This window comes from Bemisia tabaci, chromosome 1, assembly GCF_918797505.1.
Source record: "Bemisia tabaci chromosome 1, PGI_BMITA_v3".
NCBI classification, from domain to species: Eukaryota; Metazoa; Arthropoda; class Insecta; order Hemiptera; family Aleyrodidae; genus Bemisia; species Bemisia tabaci.
Genome location: NC_092793.1, coordinates 71991563 through 72009212, shown reverse-complemented (window position 1 = coordinate 72009212; position 17650 = coordinate 71991563). Strand labels below are relative to the sequence as shown.

Below are 17650 nucleotides of genomic sequence, written 5' to 3'. Positions count from 1 at the left end.
TCACATTAATTTAATTTCATATTAATTTCGCACAATACAATAATCATTGTTTCTCAAACACACAAACTGTGTAGCAGCACAACATGGTGGCGGACCTTTTCCCTTGATCACTTGGAATCACCATAAACGATCCTCTTAGGCACTGAACGATGTTGAGATGCATGTGGGTGGTAAAAAGTGTTTTTTCTGATTTTAATGATGAAACGAAGCATTGAGGGAGAGAATCAAATTTCTTTTCTCAATTTGTTTTTCTCATTCTTGATGCACTCCTCTGAATCTAGGAAATCATCTTCTTTCATACTGAGAAAAAATTTAATAATGGCCGGAGGAAAAAGTTTAAAAAGAGAAGTTGGTTGAAAATTATATAAAATTTTTAATGAGACATGGAAAAGTGTTTTAGATTTAAATACATAATACAAAAACTAAAAAGAAAAGAAAAAGAAAAACAACAAATTATAAAAAATTAGTTACATCACTGTTAATTACAATTACTTAGAAATATATTTACTCTACGCTGTTATACGTATAAAATTAAAGAATATCTGAAATATCTTACAAACATTTCATAAAAATTACAGGATAGTGTAGGAAAAACATTACACTGACTAACTCCATGTACGTGTAGATGTATGGCTGGATACAACAGATTATCTGAGTGACTTCAGGATTTAAAAAAATTTCTAATTTTATTACATACTTCATTGGTATCTTAACACTAGGTACTAAAAGATTTTAAAAATTTTGAACTACAGAATAATTTATTTTCTTGCTTTTCCCATGGCTTAGAACATTATGTTGATTTACATTTCTTGAATAAAACTAGAAAAGATAGCAAAGAAGAGAAGTAACTGGATCGATCATAATAATTCTGAAAGAAACTTTGACTTATTCTTGGCTTTCTCTTAAGATGAAAACAGAGTCAAAGAAGGAAATCTTACTTAAAACTTGTGGAGCAACGTGCTACAAAACAGTTGAATGCAGGTAAGGTGGTGATACATAATAGTAATGAAAGGAAACAAAGCAAAAATTACAGGAAAGAGTAGACATGTTCCATTACTTAAAGAAGGGATAGAGAATGAAAAAGAGTCAATAATATTAGGATGGGTTTTAGGATAAGATGATGGTAATAAAATTTGGTAGAGTATTCTCTTTCAGTTCCGATAAAAAATACTGAAACAATTCATTTTAAAAGTTTTAGACTTTCAGGGCTTTATGGATTTGCAGAGAGAATCGAATAAGTTTTTGGTTATATTGCGATGAATTGACATGAATCTACAAACTGTGAGGGTTACAGTTCAAGCAAGCATTAGTAGTCCTATCATACATTTGTTCTGTATTAAATGTGTGTAAATCAGCTCATCAACGCTAAAACTGACAAACTGAATTCATTCTGATTAAAGTACGGAGTAAAATTAAATGGGACTGAAAAAATCTCATGAGACTCTTTATGTTTAAAAAAATTGATAGGCTTATAAAAATTGTCTTTTTTTTCGGAAAAGCTCCATCCCTCATCCTCTACCTTCCTTTTAGAATTGATTTGGGTTAGAGTATTTAGATAATTTTCCTTACAGCATAAATTATTCAGCAAACCCTAGGAAATTAAAAAAATAAAAACGGTCAGATCAATGATTATTCTTTATGACGATGATGCCTATGTAAAGATTTACCAACAGCCATTTCAAATAGCAGAAAATGTGGACCATTATACGATTCTTACCAAGAGAATATAAAGGAAATATGCAAATCAATCAAAAATAAGATTCTATGGATCAAGAGTAAACAATTAGAGAAAAAATGTGAAAAGAGACAAAACAAAGAAAAACTGAGTTCATAAATATAGATCAATCTAAGGTTTTAAAACTCTGGAAGATAGGTAAAATGTAATATTTTCTAATTTTGAAAAAAGAGGACTATATTGGGTTAGCGTACCGCTAGATACTCAAGAAATTTCTTGACTTCAGAAAGACTCCCTACTTTTCCTGAATCATCTCGATTCTGATGCATACATGAAGCTGAGAAATAAATTGAAATCGATAGTTTGAAATCCGAAAATCAACTTTACAATGTTTGAATTTGGTAGATTAAACAGCTAACAAAGCAAAAATACAATGTAAGTGAACAAGAACAGGTATCCTTGGAACATTAAACAGTAGTCCTTTTTGGTCCTTTTGGTAAGGAAACCTTGTACGGTAAGAAATAAAGACTATGAATACAATTGGTAAAAAAAAAATAGTGAGCATATTCTAAATACTGGGTATTGAATACTGCCAATTCCTTGGTTTGCTTTGGGACAGAATAGGGAGGCCAACTGTGGGAAAGGAATGGGTCTATTTTTCTTTTGAACATTTTCAAATGCAAGTGTCGATCATGATTGCATTTAATTTGCACATCGATCATGACGCTTTTGGAGACTTGCTCCCTGGCTAGACGGGGGGGGGGAAGTCTTGTTAAATAAACACGAAAAACACAACTGAGGGGCTTCCCGGGAAAAAGGCCCTTACCAAAGAATCGCATTTCGGACATATACATTAGAAGTTTTCATTATTACTTCCTGGCCACTGACGGTGACTTACATTGGAAAGTGGAGTCTAAGCTTCAATGTAAGTGATCGCCAGTGGCCAGGAAAGTAATTAGGAAAACTTCAAATATATTTTTCTAAACGCAATTTTATACTATAGGCCCTTCTTCCAGGGAGCTCCTCAATTTAGATTGCCTATCTTACTTGAAAACTGTGTGCAGTTCAGTACATTTTATTTTCTAAATCTCCATAATTGAGACCATTCACAGGACAGAGGATCAAAGGACCTCAGGATCAAAAAATTTAAAATTCAGCTATTGGTACAACTGTCAAGAGGGGTGTTGTATGAATTTTGGCACAAACAACCCCTAAAAATTTAAAATCAAATCAAGAAGTTATAACAGGTCAAAAAACATTATTACTCGAATGAGCTATTGAAGGTTTTATTCTGCTCAGTTTGGGGCCCAAAATTTTGGGATTAAAGTTTAACTTACCAACCTGTGTTGATACAAAAATGAACTTTCAGCTTATTCTTTGAAATACTAGAGAGTAGAAAAATTGCTGTTCTCTAAACGTTGCTTCATTTGACTAAGGTCATCTTTCCTGTGGATGGTCACAGCTATGAATTTACACATGCTAGGAAAGAATGTCTTGTAATTTTGAGAAATGTTTGGGAAAAAATTATCAGATCAATGGTTACGAACTGTTAATTACACAGGGAAAAAGTCTTCATAGTTGTGATACAAATATTCATTGTTCCTAGAAGATCTATGGACTTCATTACAAGCCTTAACACTTGACTTGACATTAACCCTGAAAAATGAGGAGGGGCAAAATTAGATTTAACATTAAAGCAAGGGCAGGAATCCTCTTTGCTGGTGGTTAGAATTGGATTGTGGATTTCATTTTATGTTTGAAATTGCAAGAAAAAAAATTAATTACATGGATATTATTTGTTGTAAAATCTCCTCCTGTGTTAAAGAGGCCAACATGGTTCACATGAAAAATAGGGAGAAAAATATTTACTAGGATACATCCTTGATCGTCTTTATCATAAAAAAAAAATAAGATTAAACCAATTCCTTCTTGTTGTCGAGTTATTTAAGATAATTACATTCACAACTTACATAGAAACAAATTCAAACACAGCCAAAACTAACAAAATTTAATTATAAATTTATAATTTTAATAGAAATATTACAAACATAACCAAGAACAGTAGGATAAGAACAACATAAGTTGAGAATATCATTTTATGTCGATTAACAAAGAATACCTGACAGAACATATGTACTGTGCACATGAACTGCTTGGAGGAAGAAGAAGAGAAAAAGTAAAAATGTATAAATGAAAAGTTTCATGAAAAGGAAAAGCAGGTATGGGGGAAACAGTGATGTTTTTGAAAATTCAATATGACATTAATGAACAAAGTTTTGAAATCAGAATTTTATGCACTATTATCAATCCACATTAACCGTTTCAATACTGTAAAAGATAGCGCAGGGAGGAATTGTGACTTAAAAGCCCTGAAAAGAAAAATACTTCCCTCCCAAGGATAAAAAGTCTTTCAGTTTTGGATAAATTTGACAAGGGAATATGAGAAGAAAAATTCAACATATTCACCGCCTTAATTTCATTTGGTTTTTCACTAAGTCGGAAAAACTAAAATTATTGTTACTTGCATCAAATTAAAATCTTTTGATTTATTAATAAGTTTTTCTAGCCCTTTTTACACTTCACATCAACTTGCAAACTTATTTCCCTGCTTGATTTACATCAATTAACTCGCAATTAATGTTCCCTGTCTGGATTTTTTTTCTGATTCAATTTTTAGAATTTTCAAGATTGTAATGTTAGAGAAGTAAGAGAATTAGAAAAAAGTAGAGGAAATAATAGAAATATTTGTTAAATTTAAAACAGAGAGAAAGATAGGAAAGAACTTCGAGCAGAGGCAGACGTAAAGTGCTTCAGCTAGTTGGAATGAAATCAAGACTGCTTCAGACATCAAAGGAACAGAGTGAAAGGTAAAAACTCACATACAAGTGGAGAAGGTGATTTTGTTGCTCAAGAAATAATCTGGGCCTTAAACTTGGTAAGCAAGCGAGATTTTTCCTTTTTATTTACAGGTTTAAAATTGAAATAGAGAGATAACTCCCAAAAGTTTTTGTTTCTTTTTCTTTTATTCTTTTTAGGTCAGAATAGTGTGAAATTTTGACCAATGGCACTCTTAAAAATGACTCGAATTGGATTATGTGCTTTAGTCTATCCCACAAAAAATGGCAGCTGAGGGTTACAGTCAGGTGAGCCATCCTGTCTATTATTTAAGGGTTGACTGGTTCTGGCGATCCTGGGTTTTATCAATGAGACAATGAATCTGAGATTTGACACTCATACAATGTACTAAGCCAGACTACGGCTCTGTCTCTCAGCTGGCACTTTTCAAGGCATAGACTACAGGCTGTGAGAAGTATACATGATCCTCTGTTAGAGAAACTTAATAAGTAACTGAAATTAATTGCAAGTTGTATTGTTATGAAATAAATCTTGGGTTTAAAATAACACACCACGTGAGTAAATTAGATACGTGACAAGATGCTATTAAGTTCATGAATCTTTAGAAAAAAAAAATCTGAGCGAGCATTGCTGAAAAGTTATACTTAACGATATGTTGAAATAAACAGGTATTGTGAAGATCCTTCTTTATCCCACATGGGGAAATTATTGAGAGAAACTAGATTTGCTCTGGTGGTAACAAATCCTTTTGTGAAACCTGCTACTTCTGTTTCAATGATACAATATCGAAACTAATATTTTAGGACAAAGAGAAAAGAGGAAAGCTGATCATATGATGCGCATTGCGCATAGGACAAGAAGTAAGTCAGAGGTAATCTCTGTGTAGTCCTTGAACTAAATTATCACTTCAAGCTAAAAGTAAAGATGTTACAAAGATTATGCAGGAGTCGATTTCTTTGTGGTTGCTTTTAGGATCCAGTTGCTCAAATATTGAAATCAGAAGGCATGTTCATGAATCATTAACAACAAACTTACGTAAGAGAAAATGTTTGTCAAAAAATGACGAAAAATACCAATACAATCAAGTGCACGATCAAAATAAAAAGCAACAAGTGTGAGAACAGTGATAGCTTCTTTGAGTGAACTTAAAAGAGAGCTTAAAAAAGTAAAATCCACAGAGTTTTAAAGCACATACATATGTATAGAGCTATGGCACAGAAAATAAATAAGATATTGTATACTCAGAAGGTTACACACAAGTGCTGATTTCTCATTCTAGATTCACTATTTTGCAACTTAGAACAAAATCTTTTGATTTTGAATTTCTGGGAAAAAGGCCTTTGATTTACCTAAAAGTTATTTCAAAATTGATGAGGTACCTATGATAGACATCAAAATGAATATATTCCCAAGAGATTTTTACACAATTAACGATTAAATGGTTCAACCATTAAACACTGACGGAAATTTAACCTTGCTTAAAAATAGAACGGAATATCTTTGAAGGATAGATTTTTACTCTTGGATGCCATCTTGGACAGTCTACAATTAAGGTTCTCAGTCAAATCATGAAAGCTCATTGTGTAATTTAAATTACGAACTGAACCAGAGACTAACTTTACCTTGAAAATCCTTGTTTCATGACATATCAGTGGTTCGACTCCAAAAACACATATCTTGATTTGCGACATTACAGACTTCCTGTTCTAAATTAATTTCTAAATGAGAGAAAGATGAGATTACTTCATTTCTTGAACATTTTTATGATTTTCTTACATTATAAGTCAAGAATATTCTGTGAAAATTGCAAGCAATCGCATTGGCTCTTTGTTCACTGTTAAATTTAAAGAGAAGTAGATACGTATTTTGAAACACTGCAAACCATATGTGCAATTTTGCTGTTTCATCGTCTATGTGAAAATTTTAGGATATCACTAGGTATTTAAATAGCCTTCTGCAATATTTTAATTAAAGTGTTATCCATCAGATGATAAAACTTGGTTGTGAAGGGAAAATGTCTGAGGTAGCAATCTTAAGTTAATATTGTTGTTTTTTTCGCTTTTTACTGCTAGGCAGATTCAAAACATGATAATTGAAATGATCAAGTGTAATGAGATTTCAACCAACTCATTAAATCAAACAATAATTGAAAGTAACAGATATCAGGACTAATAACAACCATTCCAATGACAAAAGTTAAATACAAAATCAGTAAACTGGTATTAAAAAATTACGATCTTTTGGATGTGATGCTTTTTGGAGCTAAAATCTTCATCTACACATGTTAAAAAAAGATTGGAGCTGAAAGACTTAAAGCAATTTAAATCATTCTGCATAATTTATAATATCTACTGTGTCGAAATCTTAGAGTACAAAAGAAACATTGGTAGATACTTGTATGACACAAAATAGAATAATTTACACATTCAAAAAAAGAAAGTACGTCTGGATACATAAATAAGATAATTAAGGAACAGGGTTCAAGCTGAATGAAACACTAAGTGTGAGATAAAAACTTCACATCATTAATGTTTCCTCACAGCAATACAATTTTTTATGGATACGTTTAAATAAAATAAATACTAATAACATTCTTTTAAAAATACTTTACACTTAAAAAATAATAATAATAATAATAAAAAAATTACAAGTACTAATTCAGTCTAAATTTGGTTCTTAACATGAATACCTACAGATTTTACACAGGGGAGACATAAGGTACATTGTAAGGAGATAAAATTTACAATATACAATGATCAATAATTAATTATAAACAGCCATTTAATATACGAATAGCATACATATAAATTTAGGATTCAACTCTTTATTGTTGGAATAATAATTTTCTTTTTCAAATTTCAAAGCTAAAACAATCGTCATTCTGCATCCCATTTCTAAATTACCTCAACCAATACAGCTTTACTGTTTCCGTTACCGATTGCATGGCTGGATCATTTTCATTTCCAGAATGTTCATCGTATCAGATGATTGTATTGGTTAATTTTGAGAGGCTGAAGACTGACTGAGCATCCATTATTATACTTAAACTCCACTGGTGTCAGTTTACACAAATGTCGATTTCTTTGAAAGTTAAGAGTATATAATTGTTTCTGATGTTGTACTTTTTAGTGAGACTCCCAGATAGATGGATCATCCAATAGTTCTAGTTAAATTTTGATTCAAGATATCTTGTGAGCGGTTGGAAGCAGAGGAGATGATTAAAAATCCATTATGGCGGTTTGATATTTATATTGGTGGCTTAAAACCCAAATTAATAGTACCAATATTCAATCGAAAACACTGCCGTAAGGTACCAATATTCATAATGATTGCTTCCCACACATCTTGCACAAAAGAAAATTATGTCACTCCGAGAAAAACGAGACTACATTTCTAACAATAAATCACACTTGTAAGTTGCTGTGAGTCACTTGTGATCTACTGTCACGGTAGAAACCACTGACAAAGCACAGAAAGAACGATACTTACATCATTCAATTGTTACCAATTGAGAAAAGCTATAATTAACTGAGGATGCTCAGCACCCTCCCAAGGAGACTTCAATAATATTATTAGCAATTAAGGGAACTCATGAATGCGGTACTAGCTATCATTTATACAGTAATGTTATTTTACCAACCATAAAACAAAGTAGAACGTAGAAATAGACAATGAGTTCTAACAAGTATGATAAACTTTACCAGATACCATAACAACAAAATAGATAATGATAATATGCATGTTTATGAATTATGCTGGCATGATACAGATGTATAATGTTTGAAAATTGGAATCAATACAAAGTAAAAATGTAGGAACTGTGCACAAAAATTTGTCAATACCAAGCAGCAGTTTGATAAGGCAAAGGAAACGAAGTAATTTTACAAACAATTAAAAAGAAAGGCTAAAGGTAGTATTGTGATATAAAAGAGATGGAACAGTCGCATTATATTCATTGGGTGAAGTAAGCAATAAATTTCTGAAATGAGGTGATGAGAAGGGCTACTGTTCAAAATGTGCTAATTAACCCTGTATGAGTCAACACTCGACTTGGTACTATCTGTGTCGTCTCGGGGTTGCATTGACAGGAGGTAAAGGAGCACCTTGCTCAGGAGTTTCACTCATTCGATCCAGTTCGGCCATTGCTTCCTGAATAGCATTTTCTAATTGACTGTTCAGTTTCCGACTTCTGAAAAGTAACAAAAATTAGAGTTAGAGGCAACATAATCCATCGCTCTACAAAGACTGCACAAAAGAGAGATTAAAATAGAATTGGCAAAGATTAATCATTTGGTAATTGAAATTGAGGAAAAGACTACTAAGCAGAGATTTATCAACCACATCGAGGAAAATATGTAAGGGGAAAAAGAGAAGAAAAGACCTTCATTTGTCTTGATTGAAGAGTAAACTCACTAAAAAAAACAATGAAGATTCAAAAGAAAAATAAACAGACTAAAGAAGGAAAACACTCAGGTAGATAAAAGCTTCAAGTTATGTATCATTACTTTTTTTGAAATATTTAACTTGTTTTCAGGGCATTTAAGGATGAAGGAGGGGAGTGATTATTTACTAGTCTCCCCCTCTCCCTTCATCAAAGACAAAAATTGGAACAATCTTCATCCTTGCTTCAATAAAATTTCTCTTCCAGATTTAAACACATAAATGTTCGTTGGGAACAATCATACTGAAGTTTTTGTCAGTAGCATCCTTTTTATTTAAACTGACTGGGTGATACGTGAGTACGACCGAGATAAGCTTCTTCATTTAGCTTGTACTCACATCCAACATTTCCAAAATTCAAGGCTTTGCAACAAAAGCTGGAACTAGTAATCAAGTTATAACTGACGGTCATCCACTTTGGAGTTTCTCCAAATTTTGGAACCCGGTTTGGCACAAACCCTTCATCCTTCATATTGGCTTCCATAATCTCAACCAAGCAAGCATAATGTCTTCTTTGGTATTCAGCTTAACACAGAGATTAACAATTCCACAATAACTCACTTTCTGAACTTTTTACAGGCGCGATGATGAGCTTCAAGTCCTTCGGAGAGTGTTTTTAAGGTTTTCGGTTCAACTTCGGACAGTTGAGCCGAGTTAGGTCCACCAAACCATCGAACCCAAACACGACCTGGAGTTGGTGCAGGCCCAACTAATTTGCCGGGCCACGAAGGAAATCCACGAGCAGCACCCCACACCAAATCTCCTTCCGACAACCCAAGAAGTTTTGTTTCTCCTTCAACTTCCAACTCTGATGTTGAGTCTGCATCTGAATCTAGATTCATCAATCAATCACAAATTCCCAACAACTCATTTTAATTTTTAATGATTCTAATAATACTTAATACTATAGCCTGAGAAACCTTAAATCTCCAACGTTTTCTGCATTCATTGGATGAGACGAATAACTGATATTTTTATAGCTATTGAAAGTGATACAATGCAAAAAAGAGACCTCTAGCGCTGGATGTTGAAATTGATCATGGGGTACATAACGTTTGACGAGGAGAGAAAAATACTCTTAAATTTCCACAGTTTAGGATAGGGAGGTGAGGGCATTAAAAAATATTTCCCTCCACACTAAGAGCATGAAAAATGTTTGGAATTGTTCATACATGTGACCAGAAAAGGTCTTACGGAAAGATGTGGGAGAGAAGGGGGAAGGCGGGTTGCATAAGAGTGGATGTAAAACTCAAAATCGCTCTAAGGTTAATTATCTTCATTTTCCTGAAAATTTTGCTTTAGAAGTTAAAGATCTCTTTTCACACAGTGCATCACTTAATCTATTATCAATTTAGAAATATAATTCTATAATATAGTATACAATATTCTATACATGTCTTACAAAATGTCCCACATTTTTCTCAGTTGCAAGTTAGTCGTTTCCTGACGAGTCATGCAAGTTAGTAGTATCTAAGTGTTATTTAAACCCTAGAGATTCTTGACAAAACAGTTTACAGTCTCAAAATCAGCTTAATAACTTTAATCAATAATACAAACTGCATGATCAGTCAGCAAAAAAGCTAACTTCTATCTACAGAAGATACAGAACAGAAAAGCTAAAAAATAAAATAAAAAATAAATTGAACTTGAAAATCGATATGGTGAATAAATGTTTAATGAGATGAAAAAACCGATGATATAGAACAAAATATGGATAAAAATCATGAAAAAATATTTTTTAACACTTTAACGATGGCATGACATGCTGCAACGCACATATCTGACACTCTCTATCCAAGTATTAGTAAATTTCCAATGATACAACAAAACTGTTCTCAAATGACTTATTTGACTTATCAACTTATTTAAGTTTTAATTGCAATACGACTTTTGAGTATTGTGAGATCATCTCTCGAGATATTGCATTTCAACAACATGTCAAGCCTTCTTACTGTTCAACACATAGCAAACAAGAGAATAAAAAATGAAATGGTGTCGTTAATGTGTTAATAATATTGTACAAAGAAAAAAAAAACAAAAAAAATCTCAGATTTATGATGCAATTATAGCACAGGAAAGCAGCCGAGTGCATGTATTTTCATGTGCACCTGATTTAGAGACCATGCCAAATAAGTTTGCGCACTTTTAGACGACAAAAGAAGATTCATCATCTTGATTCTTGCATTTACTTTACTAAACTGATGTCACACCATCTTCTTTCGTAGTCTAAAAAACCGAGAGCACATTTGGCGTGGATTTTACTGCTGTATAATTTTGAAAATGTGGTGATACGACAAGACAAATAAGGCAAAATAATTCATTGTGGCCCTTGAGACACCAAGAAACTTTTTTTTTTTTTTTTTTTAAATAAACCAATTATTTTTACCAAGAAACTAATGAAGTTGTTGGCCAACACTTCATCTATGTTAAATAAAATTAAAATAAGAATTGGACAGGCGGTGTGATCCTTGAACATGCATTCTATTGATGATTGAGTATTAGTTTTAAAACACTAGAGCATGTTCTAGTCTACCCACTCATATTTTAACCTTTGCTTACAATATCATTATCCCTCACAATCGGAGAAATATAAAAAAATGTATATGTTTCATTTGTCAGACATGAATTACTTTGCTCTAATTTGAGAATACATTCATCTTCCACATTTTGAAAGGGCAACTGAAGATGTTTTTCAGGAGGTATTGCAGCACACTTGGAAATGCACCTTTGGCCAACAACATGGAATCAGTGTGGAACAAAAAGACTAGGGGTGCTTTATAAGTAATACTGATGAAATAATAAGTAAATAAAAAAAAAAAATAACAATGACGGTAAACATGAATATACAGAAACACTGCAGATTTGATCTTGCGCATGATGAGAATCATTAAATTATACGTATTATTTTCTGTGGTTAAATACACTTACGTTTCTGATTGACTCATTTTATTCTAACAAGCTACGCATCTAACCTGACTTGAAATGTAATGGGAATTATTTCCACATCTTAATTTTCTTTGACTCTTGAAAAAAAAAGTCCAGGGGCTTAAATAACAAATTGTGTCTCGAAGAATGCCAATTTATTATGTATATATGGGGGTGGTTAAGACAAACCGTGCCAAGCCTTTTTTTGTGTGGTTAATCTAGGTCGTACGAAGTCCAGGATCGCGGGACAAGTAGGGAATCAACCTCAAGAAATCTAAATTGCATGGTCCTAGGGCTCCCTCAGCGCCCTTTGGGGAATAAAAGGGGGGTCGGTCTGTACTTCAAAACTCATCATCAGGGGATCCTGAACATGTAAATTCAACCAGGGTAAGGGTTCCCCTGTGCCTCATCAAAGAAGACTCTGGGGACAACAGGACCCTCAGATTCGGATTTAAGGGTGGATTGCCTACAAAAACGTATTTTTCTGAGTCTTTACGCCAATTCAGCGAACTTGCAATTTTTTAACGGGGAGTCTGTCCCCCACCTTTAGGGATTGGTATTTTGGACACGAACGGGCCAATTTTGATTAACGATTAACGGCGTTGATTAACGTAAAATTTTTTCGTAATTTCTGATTCGATGAAATAATTTCAAAATTTTGACATAAACCCTGACTTTTGAAGTACAAGCTTCTCTTTCACTCCCCATGGGACGCTGAGGGGGCTCTAGGATCATAAAACTTTGATTCCTTGGGGTCGATTCCCAAGATGTCCTCTGGATCCTGGACTTCGTACAACCTAAATTAACCACAAAAAAGGCCTGGTACGGTGGGTCTGGGCAACTCTGTACACTATGCCATCCTCCTTCACAGAGAATACGAAGCCTTTTAAGCTGAACACGAATGGTATGAAGTGCGTGTATTAATTTTTCTGCCGTAGGTCTTTATCAAGATAGTTGATGATGCAAGCAGGACAGAAAAGCAATGGAAACATATTTACAGCATGATCTGGCTTTTTTTTCCGATATATTTTACATCATTGAAAAAAAGAGAAAGAGCAGAGAAAAAACTGTACTTATACTATTTGAGCTGGTGGTAGCTATTTGAGAATTAGATGATAATTTTTACTCAATGGAGCCTGTAACAGCTATTTTAGAATTAGATGGTAGTTTTAACTCAAAAATAACGAGACAAAAAAAGGAGGAAAAAAAATTTGGGAACAAATAATGCAACTCATTCTCATCAAGCTGCTGGTTAGGTTTGATACATCTTGGGCTCATATCCCTAATTATTCCACATATTTCAAATCCCGTACTAGGTATGGTTCACCAAACCAACTATCTGCCTAGAGCTCCATTTCTGTTAAACGTTAAACGAAAATACGATTGTGAAAATTAATTTAGAAAAGTAATTCGCTCAAAGTTTCAATGGATACTATGCGTGTATGTAAGGATTGCCTTTTCCTGTCTCTACCCTCCCTCTTTCTCTTTTGCTCCTTGGGTCAATTTATGTTATGAGAATTAGCAAGGATATTAACTGCACAAGTTCAGCCCAAAAAAAAAACCGTCATAGTAACATTTTAATTTCTATTTGACAATCAAAGAAACAGCGTAACAAAAAAACAAGATAAGCATCAGTTTTATGAACAGTAATCATAACAGAACAGCTATTCTATGAATTCATTTTTCATCAAAACATTCAGTTTGTCTCTCGTTGATTTTATGGTGCAACTGATTTGAAAAATATTTTTCAAAAAAAGAGCTTGCCATTCAGGATTAGTTGGAAAAGAAAAGTAAATCTGCCTTAAGGGTTAATAAGAGGTACAGTAAGGTTTAATAAAATTAAAAAATATGACAAAATAATAGTGAAAAAAAAACAAGGGGAGGCACACTTGTGTTGTTAATTTGAAGTTAAGAGTTCAAGTTAGTTTTCATACTCGCATTTTTAAACAAGGGCTCTTTGATCATGAGGACTAAGGTTCGATTCCCAGCTAAGTAAACTGAGTTTCATGGTCTTAAATATCAGTTGGCTGCGTCTGTTGTTCAGTAGGGGCTGAAGAGATAATGAAGCTCTAAGCACATGGTTATCCCTTCCAGGATATTTAAGGGGTTGGATATTTTTTTTTTTTTAAAACCAGTTAATTTGGTCAGTAATTCTTTACTTTCGATTCCTTCAGATTATGCTGAATGAACAAACATGTTTAATACTTTGATGAAAACTGAAACCATGACAATAAAATTAATAAAATATAAAAAACAAGCTAGAGTTGTTTAGGAATGTGATTTTGCAAAATAAAAGCTATGATTTGATTGCAGATGCAGACATCAATTTAAGCAAACCGAACACCGTGGAATTGTTATCGAGTAGTTAAGCGATGAAAATACCAAACATGCAATTGTCTAGTTGACATAGAAAACTTAAGCTCGGGGATCATAAACCTTCATAGGAAAATAACATTGCAATTTCCAAGGTAATGAACCCAGATAAAGACGTTTCAGAATTGCTTGAGCACAAGGTGGGAGCAGAGGTTAAGCTAACAAAAAAGCAACTCAACAGGTCACAAATTTTGTTAGAGGAACACGAAAAAGTCTTTGAATTTTGAGATACAAGTCAGTTAGACTGCCATATTACGTCTGGAGTTAGAATTTTCTTAAACGCAACAGGCTTTGTCTAGTGAAATCCCCCAAAATTTGAACATAGTAAATGGTGTACAAATTGATCAAGTCAGTTTTAATAGAGAAGTTTTCAGGGTTGTGACGGAATTTGAAAAAAAAATTTCCCTGACATTTCCATGATTTTCCTGACACATTTAAGCAAAATTTCCTGACAATTGAAGATATACTAGATGGTTAAAAAGACATAATTTGAAATAGATATCAGGCAAAATTTGTTTTTCGAAACCTTCAACATATTCTAGAAAGCAAATAAAGGTGACTTAACAATTATTCTCTGACCCTTCCGCCATTTTCCCTGACTGCAGCAACCCTGTTAAAATCGATTAAAACAGTTCAAATGCAAAAACTGCATTTTTTTGGTGTAAGATCCGTTTCTCCCATTTGGGTCAGTTAAAGTTTCCATTAAAAAAAATGGCTCCTACAGGAAGGTGTAGGCTTCACAAAGGAGGTTCAAATTTTAAGGTACTCTGCCTGGATCCTTAGACATACAAAAACAATTGTAGAGCATGACTTCTCAAATATTTGTGTTTTTAGAACATCCCTGGTGAACATGTACACTACTCTAATTACTAAACAGTTGCTAACTGTTTCCTTTGCCCACTTGGATTACCTGAGTTTTCTTAGTCCCTAGACACCTTTTGGTAGGATTTGGTGTACGTATTTTGTTTTAAATAGTGCATAATTTTGAGGCAAAAGCATACTTTTCATCCACAAGGGTACCCGGCAATGATTGACCTTTGCAAGGAGACTGTATGAAAATAAATGAACCAAGCCACATTGGGTTAAGACTGACAAATGAAAGGCGGAAATTCAAAACATGGTAAACGCCATCAGCTGTTGCTAAGATTTCGGCAACTGTTGATCTCATTTACCAGGAATCTACTACCCGTTTAAAAATAAAAATTCTTGTGTGGCAAATGAGGGCAAAATTTAATGAAAATCCCCCTTTAAAAGTCCACAGAGCAAAGGCATTTAGGTTCTTTCGCAGTGAAGAGCACCATGCACAATCCTAGCAACACCTTAAGGCGCAAATCATGTTTTGAAAATCCACTTTCATCCATAAAATTGCTTTTTGGCATGAGGAACCTATTGACTTCATATCAATGGCAAAAGTGAAAAACAACGTATCTCCATTTGAATTCTCCAAAATTTCTGCTCCTACTTCATTTGTTTGAAGAGACTTTGAATTTTGAAATTTTTACAGAATATTCTGCTAACTGAGAAGAGAAATCACAGAAGTTTTCACGAAGTCTGCAACGTTGCAAACAGAGATGCATGGTTTTGCACTTTGCCCATCCATATGTTGTTTCTAATATGAGCCAGAAATAAAAATTCCTCATTGCAGAATAAAGCCCAATTGAAATATTAATTCTCAACTTTGAATTTTTGACATCAAAGCTTGTTTATTCCAAAATGTGGCACGATTCCTTACTGCTTAACACAGTCCAAATATACAACTAACCAGGATTATGTTATCATGCACAGTCACTATTCATGCTTGAACCTGTCCAGTTCAATTTGATATTAATGCACATAATCAAAACTGAAGTTGTGAATGCTTGCTTGGTCCCTTCTTTTGACTTAAAAATAACAAATAAATTAAAGGGTATTTCATGTACAAAGGAGCAGGATTTCATGCTAGAAAAATCTGAGAAATGAAAAGAGGATATCTATATCATAAAATCTAATGACATCTGTATTCAACAAGTTTTTTTTATTGCATTTCCAAAGTTTCAGTTGTGGTCTAGATACTTCAAATTTTTTATCTTCTATTATGTTCTCAGTTTCCTAAACTCTGTACGGTCCTCAAAAATATAATACTTAAGTAAATGAGTATTAATGTATCGATCAGTCAATAATATCAACGAAATATATAAAAACTGTTCTTATCCTCTCCATTCTGGAGTCTCAAGTATTGCTAATGGGGCAAAAGCAAGCTATTTGAAGATGCCACTGCAGCATATTCTGGAGTAACTTTGCGACAGACTTAAAATTATCAATATTTACACAAGGGAAAATGAAGTATGAAATTGATTTCAAGAGAAAGCGATAAAAAAGAAAAAATTTAGAAACACCAACTGGAGCAATTAAAGGATTATGTTTAATTACCTCCGTTATTCGAGAGACAGAAACTACCGATATGAGAAAATCTCACAAACTTCCATCGATTAGATAGGAAAATTAACCTAGCAGAACATAAATCTGAGGTCACTAATGAACAATGGAATTCAAATCATAATTGAAAAATTGTATAAAGTGACTCACCATTGTTGCCTTCATCAGCCGTCATTGTGGACACTCGGTGATCCATTGAAGATGGATTCTGCTGAAGATTTGTGATTTTCCTTTCAAACATGTAATTACGGGTGTTCTGAAAGAAAAAATACTCAGATGAGTTTCAGATTTTCTGTTCTAATGGGTTGGTAACTTTCATTTTCTTGAAGTACGGAATGAACTGAGCTTTTGGGGATTTTAGGAATTATTTTAAACCCGAAATGGCAAAGAAACTCCGCTTTGAAAATGCCAAGAATGGAAACAGTTTAAAACGGTATTTTTGGCAGGCTCTGATGACACGGCCAGAAAGGGGAAACAGCATTTGCTGATTGGCCAAGCTCAGCTTAATGCTTCGCCTTGCCCTTGCTATGTCAACTCAAATGTAGGCTTTTGATTAGCTTTTTCTCCTCTTAAAAGTGCTGTTATAAACTTTTTAATAAGCTTTTTGGTTTTCACACGAAATTTTACATAAGAGAGACCACTTTACGATCCTTGGAAATTCCTTGCCTCTGCCCTATTTCATACTGAGTTTTATTCTTTGGATTTCTTAATTATCAGTTCACGCTGTCTTTCTTTTCGAGGTATCAATAAAACATTCCTCACATCCAAACTCTCTTAATATAAATCAACTGAAAATTGCTAAGAGCTTTGAAAACAATACGACATTGGAATTGAAATTTGCAAATAAGTGGGAGAAGGGAAGGTATAAGATTCAGAGGTTTTCAACAAAAATGTTAACACTATCTCAGATGAATAAAACACTGGATGAAGTGGGCTCAATTAAAGGACATTCAGGAGAAATTCGAA

The 17650-nt window shown here is 33.4% G+C and overlaps 1 protein-coding gene across 2 annotated transcripts in view; it reads right to left on the bottom strand.

The window, feature by feature from the left end:
- Positions 1-353: 353 nt before the first annotated feature.
- The window catches only part of LOC109033145 (uncharacterized), a 101531-nt gene continuing 84234 nt past the window's right edge, over positions 354-17650 (bottom strand). The window contains exons 8-10 of one of the 2 annotated variants that reach the window (XM_019045606.2): positions 16835-16940; positions 9533-9803; positions 354-8720 (exon numbers count right to left, since the gene is read on the bottom strand). In XM_019045606.2, coding sequence (XP_018901151.2) covers positions 8588-8720; positions 9533-9803; positions 16835-16940 — 510 coding nt within the window. In that variant the 3' untranslated portion in view covers positions 354-8587. The remainder of the gene's footprint in view (positions 8721-9532; positions 9804-16834; positions 16941-17650) is intronic. The other variant, XM_019045607.2, reaches the window with a different exon arrangement.